The 13,276-nt window shown below is 43.0% G+C and overlaps 2 protein-coding genes across 3 annotated transcripts in view; one reads left to right on the top strand and one right to left on the bottom strand.

Annotated features, from left to right (window-relative positions):
* Positions 1-562, bottom strand: part of Tubgcp4 (tubulin gamma complex component 4) — a 28,892-nt gene extending 28,330 nt beyond the window's left edge. For both annotated transcript variants that reach the window (XM_034494456.2, XM_034494457.2), the window contains exon 1: positions 240-562. In XM_034494456.2, the coding sequence (XP_034350347.1) occupies positions 240-317 (78 nt within the window). In that variant the 5' untranslated portion in view covers positions 318-562. The remainder of the gene's footprint in view (positions 1-239) is intronic.
* Zscan29 (zinc finger and SCAN domain containing 29) lies at positions 547-13,069 on the top strand. The gene is given in 9 exon segments (XM_034494450.2): positions 547-940; positions 1,568-2,005; positions 2,430-2,525; positions 2,527-2,632; positions 4,764-5,384; positions 5,387-5,440; positions 7,352-7,722; positions 7,725-7,791; positions 9,791-13,069. Coding segments are annotated over 8 exon segments (2,460 nt in total). The 5' UTR covers positions 547-940; positions 1,568-1,690; the 3' UTR covers positions 10,621-13,069.
* Positions 13,070-13,276: the final 207 nt, after the last annotated feature.

Raw genomic sequence — 13,276 nt, 5'->3', positions numbered from 1 at the left:
ATTCAGTTTAACAACAAATTTATATGCAGTGAAAAGAAGTATAGTTCTAGCCACTCCTGGTGGTTCTCTGGTAGGAGTCGCGGGACCGCAGGGCCCCCAAAGCCGGAGCTACATAAGGTTGGTCCTCCGTTTCTCTGCGCTCGCGGGCGCCGGTAGTCGGAGTCCCCCGGGTCCCGCCCCTCGCGGCGGCTCAGCTGCACCCGCCGCGCGGCAGCGCCTCGCCTCTGACCCCTGCATACCTGCAGGCCACTCCGCTTGTTCCAGGTGAAAATGGATCCTGGGTACCCACTCAGGGCCAAGAGCAGTTCGTGAATCATTTCTGGGGCAGCTCTGGAGTCCCCAGAGCTACCGCCTTCTCTTCCTGCGCCTCTACAGGAGCCCACTCACACGCAGCTGGATCTCTCGCCCTGAATCCGCGCAGTCCACCAGACGAGGAGATTCCGCAGAGCCCCGCGCCGTCCCGGAAGTGCGCGCGGCTGAGGCGCCCACCCGCTTGCTCCCGCCGCGGAGCCCGGAGGAGGCGCCGGGCCACCGCGCATGCGTCCTGGGCGCCGGGAGAGGCCCGCTCGGACTTCCGGCTTGAGAGCCGGACTGGGGCTGTTAGAGGGAGAAATTGGAGTGGCTGGACCCAAATGGATGAGGCTGGCCCAGGGAAAGGGATGCGAGTGAGTTGACAAGCTGGTTGAGAGCGACGCGGTCAGGGGTGGGCCGGAGGGAGTCCTCAGGACGCCTTGGCAGGGTCTGAGGCATTTTGATCGACAGCTGACGTCTCCCAGTGACTCGGCCGGAGGGAAGAAAAAAAAGCCAGAACTTGGCAGCCGCCGCTGTGGAGCTGTGCTCGAAGCCCACGGACTCGCAGCACTGGCCACCATCGGCCTCGTTCCCAGGAGACCCACTACTGCCACTGCGCCCCTCGGGCTTCCTCGGGTCACCAACTCCGGTAACTCTTCCCTAGTCCACCTCAATTTAGAAGCCCAAGTCAGCTTCCTCGGTGCGTGACCTTTTCCATCTGTCGCTTCGGAACTCTTGCTGAGTTCTTACTTGGTTCGGGAGGAGCGAGCAAGAGACCCAGTGTTCAGCACTTGACTTTGGTTCGGGTTGGAAATACGTAGTTTGGTGTTCAAGGGGCGGGGCAGACACCAGGAGCTTCTGGAATGACAGCGGTGGTTTTAGGGGAGATTAGTCGGCACTCGCTGGACAGAGGCTTTTGGTTGTCTTCAGCTAAATGTTGACCTACCTTCAGAGTCCGACAGTGTCAGGCGTCCCGTGAGGTTTGAATTCACTACACAACTTTGATCTGGGACTAAAAACAATACGCTAAGTACGTGAGGTGGGAGTGAAACGGACAGATTTTTCTGTTCTCTGCAACTTCCTGGGGATACTCTAGACATCACCTAGAAATGCAGTTTTTATAAGGTCATTTTCTTCTTGCTCATTGATTTGCTGTCCTGAAATGGTACTGCCTCAGAAGGCCACTTGGAGCATATGGAAAGTCAGGCCAGCTCTGGCAAGATTTTAAAAATGTAAAGATACTCTCCTCTGATAGTGCCATTTCTCTCTATTCTAGGATAAAACTCCTTTTACAGAGAGACTCAACTGCAGGTGTTTGTTTCTCCAAGGGCATGGAAAGATAGTGTACTAAGTCCTGGAACACAAACACTGAGGAGAGATACTGCTTTCTGCTTTAAAGATGGCCAAACCCCCTCGGAGAGGAAATGGCACTAACTCCGAAAGCTTATGGCAGCACTTCAGAAGACTCCATTACCAGGAGGTGGCTGGGCCCCGGGAGGCTTTCAGCCAACTATGGGAACTTTGCTGTCGGTGGCTAAGGCTGAAGGTGCGGACCAAAGAGCAGATTGTAGAATTGTTGGTACTAGAGCAATTCCTGACCATGCTACCTGGGGAGATCCAGAACTGGGTACAGAAGCAATGTCCAGAAAATGGAGAGGAGGTGGTGACACTGGTGGAAGATTTAGAAAGAGAGCCTGGAAGACCTGGACATTGGGTGAGGAGGAGCGGGGATTCAGAAGTGTGTGGCTGGGAAGAGGCAAGGATAAAGGGGCAGTTTAAGATGAAGCAGCTGTAAAGAGGCTTGGTGATTTTTATACTTCTTGTCTGGAAGGGTTGCTTTTTCAGGTAGGGTTTGCTTGGAGATGGCCTCAGAGGATGGTTACAATAAGTCTTTCACTTCAGTTTCTTAAGAGAAAAAATGGAAAAGTTTTTTTCCAGCTACTATTTGTGTTTCTGTTTGCTGTTTGATCTTTCTGCAGTTTCAGCCACTCTAAGCTAATGATAATGGAATAAACACTTGTCTGTCCTAACCTCCCCACCCTCCACTCTGGCCTGGCCTCAGAGGATGATCTTTTTGGAGATATTAAACAATCCCCCCTAGAATGCCCCTTGTTATGACAATGGGGGGTTATTTCTAGGTCACAGTCTCTGTGAAGGGGCAGGAAATGCACTCGGAGAAGATAACACCCCTGAAATCATCACAGGAGTTAAGTGTTCTGCAGGAGTCAGTGGAACCCCCAACCCAAGGGTGTATCCAAGAAAGAGAGGGCAAGAAGCCCAGCCCTAAGACTACAGGAGCAGATGGACCCAAAGGAGAATCTCAAACCTTTTCAAAGGAGCGGTGAGCAGGAGATGCGCATGGAGATAGAGCCCTCTAAGTCAGGAAGTAGGGCTGGGAATAGTGAGTGGGAAACGGATTTCAGAGATAGTGGCACCTCCAAAATGTGGCAGTTTTGGGACCGTGGAAAGGCAGCTAGTTCAACCCTCTTGTAGAGTAAGTACTGTATTTCTTGCTTTGATAAGTCTGCCTAGTTTTTATTATAATCAGAATACTTTTATTTCTGGCGATAGATGCTTATTTTCTAGACACACTTTTCTATACTGAAGACACCTTTGTTCTATTGTTTTTCTTTCTCTCTGTTATCTCCATTCTTTAGATCTAAGTTCTTATTCTCTACATTGGAACCTGGAAGTTCTCTAAATACTTTATTGTGGAGAAAGAAATTATATCTATGTTATTCCTGTAAGATGTTGTAAAGTTGTAAGAATTTTACTTTACAATTTTGCAACCTCCTGCAGTACAGCCCAGCATATGACTACAGAATGATCTGTGTTCACCTAGTTATGCCATGACTCTGAGCCTTCCTCAGTGCCTTTGGATCCACTTATTCATTTTGTAGAACTTGCTTTTCTTCTTTGTTCTCTATTGAACTATATTTTGTTTATTATTATTTAAAACTTATTGAGGTTCTTTTGAATTCTGATCTTATCATCCAATATGACCAGAAATAGCATTCTTGGTTAGTTTGATAATAATCTTTAGTCATCCATTGGAAATATCTCAACCTTGATATAAGGACCTGCAGAATCAATCTTACTGTGTGCTGCAGGGTACATACACTGCAGTAAGAAAAGGTACCCGTTGGCCAACAAGCTGGCTCAGCTGATAATAGTATTTTTTGCACAAGCCTGATAACCGGAGTAAAAGCCACCATGAAGTTGTCCTCAACCTCCAAATGCACTATAGCACGTGCACCCCCACATATATCCCACATACACAATGGAAGTTTTGTTAAGGTACCTGTTATCAAAGAGCTTACAATAATTTAAGAGCACACAGTGAATTATGAATATGTACTGAACTGTCTGAAAATAGTGTTAAGGACTTGCTCAGTTGTCCTTTAGGGTTTGGTAGTATGGCCATGAGATGGGGTTCTAGGGAACAGCTCCTGAGGGCATTGGCAAGGACGCTTCCCAAAGGATGGGTGAGTGCTAACAGGAGGGAGGCCCAGAGGTGAATAAAAGTGCACAGTGTTCTTGAGAGAACAGGAATGGACAGAACTAGACACTAAGGTTAACGCTCATAAAGCATATGAGCTGAGGAGCAATCAGCATAGTGACTGCTGTGTGTTAGTTATGGGAAGATTAAGAAACTGGACATGAATGGAGAGGAGTACATGCTGAGGGAAACATTTAGAATTTGATGACTGAATGTGAAGGACCTTCCCTGCTCCTAACCTCTTGAAATCACTGAATTTAATTCTCAGGACTGAAGTCAACAAAACAAGTAGAGAAGACAGGAGTGACTGACTGAGAAGTCAGTCTATAAACAAGTAGTGTAGAGGCTAGGGAGCAGCCTGGAATGGAAATGTCTGCTTGAAAGATACCACAGAACACTTTCTTCTCTTGTTCTGCTTTAGAAGACAAATTAAGTTCTTCCTCATCCTGTGAGGTTTCCTGTATTTTCTATTCTTCAATCCACTGAACTTTCTGAAAACATTTCCTTTATAATTTTGTTTTTTTAAGACAGGGTTTCTCTCTGTAATCCTCACTGTCTTGGAACTCACTCTATAGACCAGGCTGGCCTGGAACTCAGAGATCCACCTGCCTCTGCCTCCTGAGTGCTGGGATTAAAGGTGTGTGCCACCGCTGCCCTTATCCTGTATAATCTTTTGGATAGAGGCTGTGAATATAGCTCAGTTTGTAGAATGCCGTGTACACCAGGCCTCACTTGATCCCCAGCACAGGATAAAACTCTTTCGGGTGTTGCATACTTGTAATCCCAGCATTTAGGTGGAGGCAGAGACATCAGAAGCTCAAGGTCATCCTCCTCTATGTAGCCTCATTCAGACTAGATGAGACCCTATTTCAAACAAAGAAGATAAAATCTCTTGACTGAAAGAGGAAAGGCTTTTTGTTGTTTGTATGATCAGTCTAAACTGTGATACTTTGGTTTGCTTCCCTGCAAACAGGATTTCTATTTCCTAAACCCAATGTGGTGTCCAGGTTGGATCAAGGAGAGCCATTGATCTCTGATCTGCTTAGTTCCAAGGAGAAGGATGTCTCAAAAGGCAACAGCACAGGAGCCAGTCTATTACCATCCAAGGGAGAGAGAATTGGCTGGACAGAACAAGATCACTGGGTCTTTGATGACGAGAAGATGGTAGGTGTGCACTGGGGCAATAAAGAGACTAGAACATTCCTTGCAATTCTCAGTCAGATTGAATTTTATGAAGCCCTCCGAAACTGCCACAGGAATAGCCAGGTGTATGGGGCTGTAGCTGAGAGGCTGTGTGAGTATGTTTTCCTCCGGACCATGGAACAGTGTTGGACCAAGTTCAAAGGCCTTCAGAAGAGCTATAGGAAGGTCAAGAGTGGTCATCCACCTGATACCTGCCCCTTCTTTGAAGAGATGGAAGCTCTGATGAGTGCCCAGGTCATTTCATTGCCCATGAATGGCCTGGAAGAGGCAGCTTCCCATTCTGGCCAGGCCAGCAGTGATGCTGAGACCGAGGAGCCAGGGCAGAGGGACTGGCAGCAGGAAGATGGAGAAGAGGCTATAGCTGGAAGGTCGGACAGTGATGACCTGGAGGTAAACCCCAGGACCCTGACAACCCACCTGCATCTGTCCTGTTCTGAAGCCCAAGTGGTGAGAAGCTTTTCTTGGGCTTTGGGATTAGGTTTTAGGAGCAATGAAACTGGATGTGGAACCAGCCATTGTCACTTACCAGCTTGGCCATTTTAATAGGAAACAAGGTATTTCTCAACTGTGTATTATATTCTCTTCTGTGAACAAATCATGATATAGTAAGAGAATAAATTTTTTTTTCTCTTTTTAGTGCTTGGAATCAAACCTGGAGCCTTACGCAATGTTAGGCAAACATTGAGCTACATCTCAAATTTCAGATTTAATTTTTCAAAGAAATATACCCAAATAAAGTGTCTTCAAAGGGTTGTTTTTTGTTTTTTTGTTTTTGTTTTTGTTTTTTTGTTTTTGTTTTTAATTAAAATCCACTTTCCTGTTTAGGAAATAAAGAAAAAACTTCATCCCCCTCCTCCTTTTAAAAAGGGAGTTCTTAAAATAAATCATGGCCGAAACAAAAAAATGTTTTTCATTGCCTTTGTTCTCATCTTTTCATGCATTTCTAGTTTTCCTCTGGTCTTTTGGTTCTTCCCTGTTTTCCTTTCCTCCAAGTAAGTAGTACATAATGAAAAGAGGTGTTCTTAGATGGGAACTGTCTGAACCTTCCCTCTCTTTCCTTGGGTACCTTCAGGCAGTAGAGTATATAATCATCCTCTGTTCTTTTGTTAAAAGCACTAAAGAGAGACCTGCAGTGAGCGTGTGTCAGGTTGAAGGTACACTGTTCTCGCTTCTTTCCTCATTCTGGCCTCTGCAGTCCTCCACCCTGCACATCAAGTACATGACTGTAAGATGCTTCAGGTCTTTGTTCTTGCTGGGGTTGCTTAATGGAGATAGTAACAGATGAAGACAAGCTATAATGGGAATTTGGCAGCAGTATGATTCAAAGAGGCAGTTCCTTAGAATTTTAAGTTATTATTTTTTAAAATTATTTACAATTTTATGAATATTACTTAAAAACTTGTAAATTAAAAAACAAAATAATAACAATGTCCCACCCAAACTAACCAGAACTGGTTTGACTATTGGTTCTGAAGTCATGGAACTTCCCATTGGAGTTTAAACTTTCATTTTCCAATACTGAATCATTCTATAGGGAACAGAGAAGTTAGGGATGACATATTATGGCTGACAACAGCTGTGGGTCTTTTTTTTTTTTTTTTTTTTTTTTTTTCCTGACAAGTGACTTTTCTAGTTGGGATCAGAATTCTAGAGAACTTAGTAAACAGGATGGGAGATGCACTGTGCATATGTACTTGTGTATCTACACTAGTTGTTTTTCTTGTTGTGACAATGCCTGATGAGGATAACTTAAGGAAGGTTTATTCTGGCTCACAGTTGGAGTGTGTGCATTCTGCTGGGAAAGACACAGTGTTGAGAGCTGCTCTCAGTGTGGCAGTAGGAGCTGGAAGTAGCTGGTTATTCTGCTGCATCTGTAGTCAGGAAGCAGAGCAAGTGATGCATACTAGTGCTCAGCTTGCTTCTTGTTCTACCTTGTAATTCCCATGAGATGCTGTCACACAGTCAGGGTGGTCTTCCCTTAGTGAAATTTTCTGCAAACACCCTCACAGGCATGCCTAGAGTCTATCTAGTCAAGTTGATAATGAAGATTAACCATCACAGGGCACAACGACTGATCCATTGATCATCTAAGTCACTGAAGTCACTAAAGGATGCAGAAACAAAACAATCTATATCATGTATAGGTTTGGGGATACACCTAGGAACCTGAGCTTAGACGGCCTACCTCCGTCTTTCCTTTGCTTATAAACTGAACCCCAGGCCTCTTGTATGCTTAAGGTACACTCTGAACTAGTGTTTCCAGCTTAACTAGTTTTCCTAGAAGCTGGCAGTAAGACTGAAGAGTTGAGGCTCTAAAGCTCTGGGTTAGGTGATGCTGAAATCTCTCTTCTGGTGCAGGTATACATTGGGGCTATGAAGAAACCAAGACTTACCTTTCAATTCTTAGTGAGACTCAGTTCTATGGAGCCCTCCAGAACTGTCACTGAAACAGCCAGTTATATGGAGCAGTTGCTGAGAGACTGTGGGAATATGGCTCCCTTAGAACTCCAGAGCAATGTCGTACCAAATTTAAAAGCCTACAAATCAGCTATCGGAAAGTCAAGAATGGCCAAGCACCAGAAACCTGCCCCTTTGAAGAAATGGATGCTTTGGTGAGTGCCCAAGTTGCTGCCCCACCTATTGATGACCAGGAAAAAGAAACAGCTTCTTGCTGCCTCCAGAGAACCAGTGAGGCTGAACCTAAGGAGCAAGATGAGGACACAGAAGATTCGAAGATTCAGATGATGAAGATGATACTGAGATACCTCCAGGGACTGTTATAACCCAGAGCCCCAGTGGTAAGGTTCTTTATTTCTACTTTTTGAGACAGAGAGGGTTTTTTTTTGTTTGTTTGCTTTTTTTTTTTTAAGCTGAGATTTGTCTTGAACTTACTGTATAAACTGATTCTTCTGTCTCTACTTCCTAAATGGTGGTATTACAGGCATGTGCCTCCATGTCCAACTAAGAGTCTTTCAGTTCTCATAGTATAAATAGCAAAAGAGATGCTATAGAATTTAGGAGAAAAACCTTGAGATTGAGAGCTGGCCACTATACCAAGCTCTCCCAAGTTCTTCCTATGTTTACTATCTATTAAAACAGCTCAGTGAGAAAATGCAAATTATTAATGTGGCTTCCTTCATCACACTACAGCATCACTTGAGATAGTTGCAAACTTTGTAGATTTACTGTTATTGTCATGTGCTGCTAAGGTGATTTAGTGCAAGTAACTTTTTTTAAAAAGAATTATTTGTTTGAGAATGCTATAGCTGTCTTCAGAAGAGGGCATCAGATCCCATTACAGACAGTTGTAAACCACCATGTGGTTGCTGGGAATTGAACTCAGGACCTCTAGAAGAGCAGTCAGTGCTCTTAACCACTGAGCCATCTCTCCAGCCCCCAGTGCAATCCAGCAAATCTCTATTTTATGGCCAGCCCACTTTAGTGTTAATCTCTAGGAAATACAAAGACAGGCTGACACTCAGTATTCTTTTGCTAGTAGATTTAGCCCTAGGAATTCAGGAGCCAAAGTTAACCTGAAACATGTAAATGAGTGTAAATTCTCATAGTTTAGGATGAAAGGCTGGCATTTGCTTTTTAGAATGTTAAAAATGTTGCCTAACTGGGCTAAATTACAATGGTTTTTTTTGCAACATTTAGGTTTTGGAGAATTTCTAGACATGCTTCTCTTTTGAGGTCCTTTGTTCTTTAACAGATACTAAGTATTTTTTTCTTTCCTGTCCCCCCCCCCAACATATATTGGAATGTGAGGGGGAGGGGACTTCTCAAAAACTACTTCTAGATATAGAAATTTTCCAGGAAATATTCCTGAGTGTATCCTTCTAATCCCTTTAATCACTGGCAGTGGACAAGACCACAGTAAGCCCCAGAGGAGGTAGAATGACAATGTGAAAAGTGTCCTTCTGTAAACCCAGAAATTGTCTTCTTTAAAAAACTGGTGACTTCTTGCTGCTCTGAGTTTTTTCTGCAGATACTGGGTATTCAGAAAGGCTTGAACATTAACCAGCTTCTATATAGACTATGTAGATGAAAGGCTTATGATAGTCCAACATAGGGAAGAAAAACACTAGAATTTTAATATAATAGTAATTTGGGGACAAGAGCTTTTCTATTTTGTTTTATTATTATTTGAGACAGGGGCTCTTATTATGCAGCCCTGGCTGGCTTGGAACTTGCTTTGTAGACCAGGCTGGCTTCAAATTCATAGAGATCATTCTGCCTGTCTCTTTTCCCCAAGTGCTAGGATTAAAGGTGTATGCCACCAGACCCAGCTTAAAAATTTTTCTAAATACTTTAAAAAATAATGTCTGTGCATGTATGGACTATGTGCATGTGGCTATAGGTGTCCAAGAAGGCCAGAGATGTCAGAGTTGAAGTCACTGGAGCTGGAGTTACGGGTGGTTGTGAGCCCATATTGGTGCTGGAAAAGCAGTATGTCCTTGACCCCTAGCTATCTCTCTAGCACCTCCCATGTTTTTATTTAAGGGGCACATATGCCATGGCACATGTTTGGAGGTCAATTCATGGAATTGGTTCTCTCATTCTCTTGTGTGAGTTCCAGGAATTGAACTCATCATCAGACTGAGCAACCAGCACCTTTACCTGATAAACCCTTTCCCATCCCACCCCTAACAAACTTTATGAATTTAAAACATGGACCTCACTGACCATTTATCTGTAATCCTCTAAGGTAATACTTGTTTCTTCCAGTACTTTGTTTTGTTGTGGTACATATGATTAAGGAAATGAATAACTTTTCAAATGATGTTCTTGTATTAGGTTTTGAGGCTGGATTTGATAATGAAGAGAATTCAAAACGGGATATTTCTGAGGAAGTGCAGCTTCATAGGACGTTACTTGCAAGGTCTGAAAGGAAAATTCCCCGTCTTGTTAATCAGAGTAAAGCTAGTAAGAATGAATTTTCATCAGAAAGCCAGTGGGGAAAGACTCAAAAAGAGAAAAAAAGACAACTGGCATTCCCAGAGAAGAGTATAGGTAAAATCCTGACTTATCAGAGGCCAGGCTTGGAAGACAGACCTTATAAATATCTCAGGTATGGCTCAAACTCCTGTCTCGTGTATCAGGACTCCCATGAGGTAGAAAACCCATATAAATGTGCTGACTGTGGGAGAAGCTTCAGTTGGAGCGCACGCCTCATCAGACACCGAAGAATCCACACTGGAGAAAAACCGTGTAAGCGTCTTGACTGTGGGAAAGGTTTCTGTGACAGTTCCAATTTCATTACCCGTCGGAGAATTCACACAGGAGAAAACCCTTATCAGTGTGGTGAATGTGGAAAACGATTCAATCAGAGCTCAAGCCTTATAATTCACCAGAGAACCCACACAGGAGAAAAGCCTTATCGGTGTGAAGAGTGTGGGAAAAGCTTCACTAACAGTTCTCATTTCAATGCACATAGGAGGATACACACAGGAGAGAGACCCCATGTTTGTACTGACTGTGGTAAGAGTTTTAGTAAGAGTTCTGACTTATGTGCACATCACAGAACCCACACAGGAGAGAAACCTTATGGGTGCCATGACTGTGGCAAATGCTTCAGTAAGAGCTCTTACCGAGAGATTCATACATGAGAAAAGCTGCTGTCGTAGTCAGTGCTTAAGTAAGCTCCTGAGGAAAGGCCTCAGTAAGTGTATCACTTGCAAAGTCCTTTTCTGTTTTGTACCCAGAATGCCTAGAAGAACTCCCCAGGATTTTTGCCACTTTATTTCTTGTTTCCCAGATCTAGATGAGGCCAATGCTAGTGGCTTCAAGATTAAAAAGTAGATTTTGGTCTGAACTGATGGTAGTACCTCTTCCCTCTCCGTGCTTGCGTTGCTCCCTGAGAGAGGATATGGTAGTATATGCTTTCCCTGAGAGAGGATATGGTAGTATATGCCATGGATCTCACCTGTATCCTTCACTCACACTGTCATTTAGTGCACGTCAATTGGAAAACACATTTCAGCAGTTTTTCAGGAAGCTGCGAGACTTGGGCCCTTCTGCTCACTTAAACCTGTGTATACTCTTCATTTATCTTTAAAGAATTTAAAGTCCATCTTGGTTCTATCTTTTCCCAAGAATCTGGAGCTGGGGATATAGCTCAGTGGTAAAGCACTTGCCTAGTATGTACAGGCCCCTAAGTTCAAATCTGAGACACACACACACACACACACACACACACACACACACACGAACTCACACATGTGGGGGGTGGGGGCACATAGTTAAACAATATAAGTTTTCTATAAACACTGAATTTCTTAGTTTCTTCCAGATTCTACAAGGACTCTGGAAGTATATTCTACAATAGAATATACTGCATTTATAGTATCTTAATTTTTCTCCTTTCTTTTCCCTCCTTGCCTCCTCCTCCTCTCCATCTAAATTTCATCTGTCCCTTGTGGACAAGCAGTCAAAAGAGCAAACTAGAGATGTGGTGATAGAAAAAGCAATTAAAGCTGCTAGCAGGAGTCATTTGTTTCTACACTCCACACACCTAGTATAGAGTCAAGCAGCCTATGGGTGCTCAATACTAATTGCAAGAAGCAGAACCACTGCCATTTCCCCAAGTATAGGAAAAACCCACTTTACCCTAAATGACAAGGAAAGTGGTGGTACTACCAGTCTCTACACACACACCAGTATATAAATAAAAGTATTTAAGCACAAAAGTAATTGCAGGTTTTCACAATCAAGTGGTATTGCATTAATTCCCACACATTCACAGATGTCCAATAAAGCCCTACATGGTACAAGTGAAAATGGCTAATACATAGACACATAAGGCAGAGTCTCACTACGTAGCCCTGGTGACCTGTATTACTATGGAGATTACACTGCCCTTGATCTCATAGAGATCCGACTGCCTCAGTTTTCAAAATGCTAGTAGTGAAGGTGTGCATCACCATGTAAGGTGGCCACTGTTTTAAAGAAACTTAGTAAGCTTAGTAGTGTTACTCCACAAGACACACATTTCAACAGAACTTGCTCTGAGAAGAATCTGGAAAGGTTTTTTTTTTGTTTTGTTTTTTTTCCTTTTCGCCCCCCAGGAAACAGTAAGCATTCAAAGGAAGGAAAGTAACTGGGTAAGTTAGAGTGAGGCAGACTTTCCAAAACTAGCTATAAAACTGATGCTAGGTGGGTGAGAAATGGGAAAACAGCAAAGCAAAAGATGAAAAGATATAGAGCTCACTAAAGCTTGAAGCAGGAAGAACCTTATGAATGCATGATATAGCCATACAGTTGGCAGAGAATCAATAAGCAGAGACAGGAAATGCTAGAGGGAGACCCTGAGTCGTACTGTGCTGTGAATACTGATGAGAGGAAGCAGCATGGCTCTAGGAAAAATGAGTTTAGGAGACTAGCTCCTTTGGGAGATAAACAGCAGAAATTACTGTCTATTGAAGATACTTTGATGAGCAGGTCAGAGAAAAGATGACCATGGCCAGATGGCCAAGACCTGGAATAACTAATTTCACATTTATTAGATATCCATGACTAGATTAAAATCTGAGATAGTAGTGAGGAGAAAGACTATCCTAAAATTTATTAGGATAAATAATTAGGGTTCTGGTACTGAGGAACTGTAAACAAAGAACTAACATTAGCAATTAAGGGAAAATGGTATCTCAATTATGCTGCCTAAGCAAGCCAGAAGGTACAAGAAACCCCTGTCTAAAGCAGGGCCTCAGGATCTGAGACGGCTTTGGAAGTGAACTGCAATGTCAAGGAAAATGAGATTATTATCTTTATATTAATCTGTCTATGTATAGTATTGTGGAAAAGGCATAAGGGTATTAGCAGACAGATGGTTCCAAATGTCTTGTATCTTAAACAGCTTCTGTTTTTCTTCCTGTAAAGAAGAATAATGTTTATACCTAGTCTGCCTCTCAGGGATATCATGTTAATAAATGTTATGCCCATAATGTGCTCTGTTTTTCTTCAGATGTTTCAGAGCAAATTTTATATATGCAAATTATATAAAATTATTAGCTTGGTCATAAGTTCTTATTATCAAGTTGTGGATGGCAGGAAAATAAATTCTCTGATATTTTTCAAGTTACCTGTCTGAACCTTTACACGTAGGCAAAGGAACAAATTAAAATCATATCAAGTTAACTGGGCAAGGTTTTAAATTATATAGGACCAACTCATCAACTTACAATTGAGAAGACTATAAAAAGAACAGGGTATACTCTCATTACTAGAGGAAGAACCAGTTTATCTCAAACTACCTCACAAACAAAATACTGCCAGTGCTGAGGA

Source organism: Arvicanthis niloticus, chromosome 2 (assembly GCF_011762505.2).
Source record: "Arvicanthis niloticus isolate mArvNil1 chromosome 2, mArvNil1.pat.X, whole genome shotgun sequence".
In the NCBI taxonomy this organism is placed as follows: domain Eukaryota; kingdom Metazoa; phylum Chordata; class Mammalia; order Rodentia; family Muridae; genus Arvicanthis; species Arvicanthis niloticus.
This window is presented reverse-complemented; position numbering and strand designations above follow the sequence as displayed.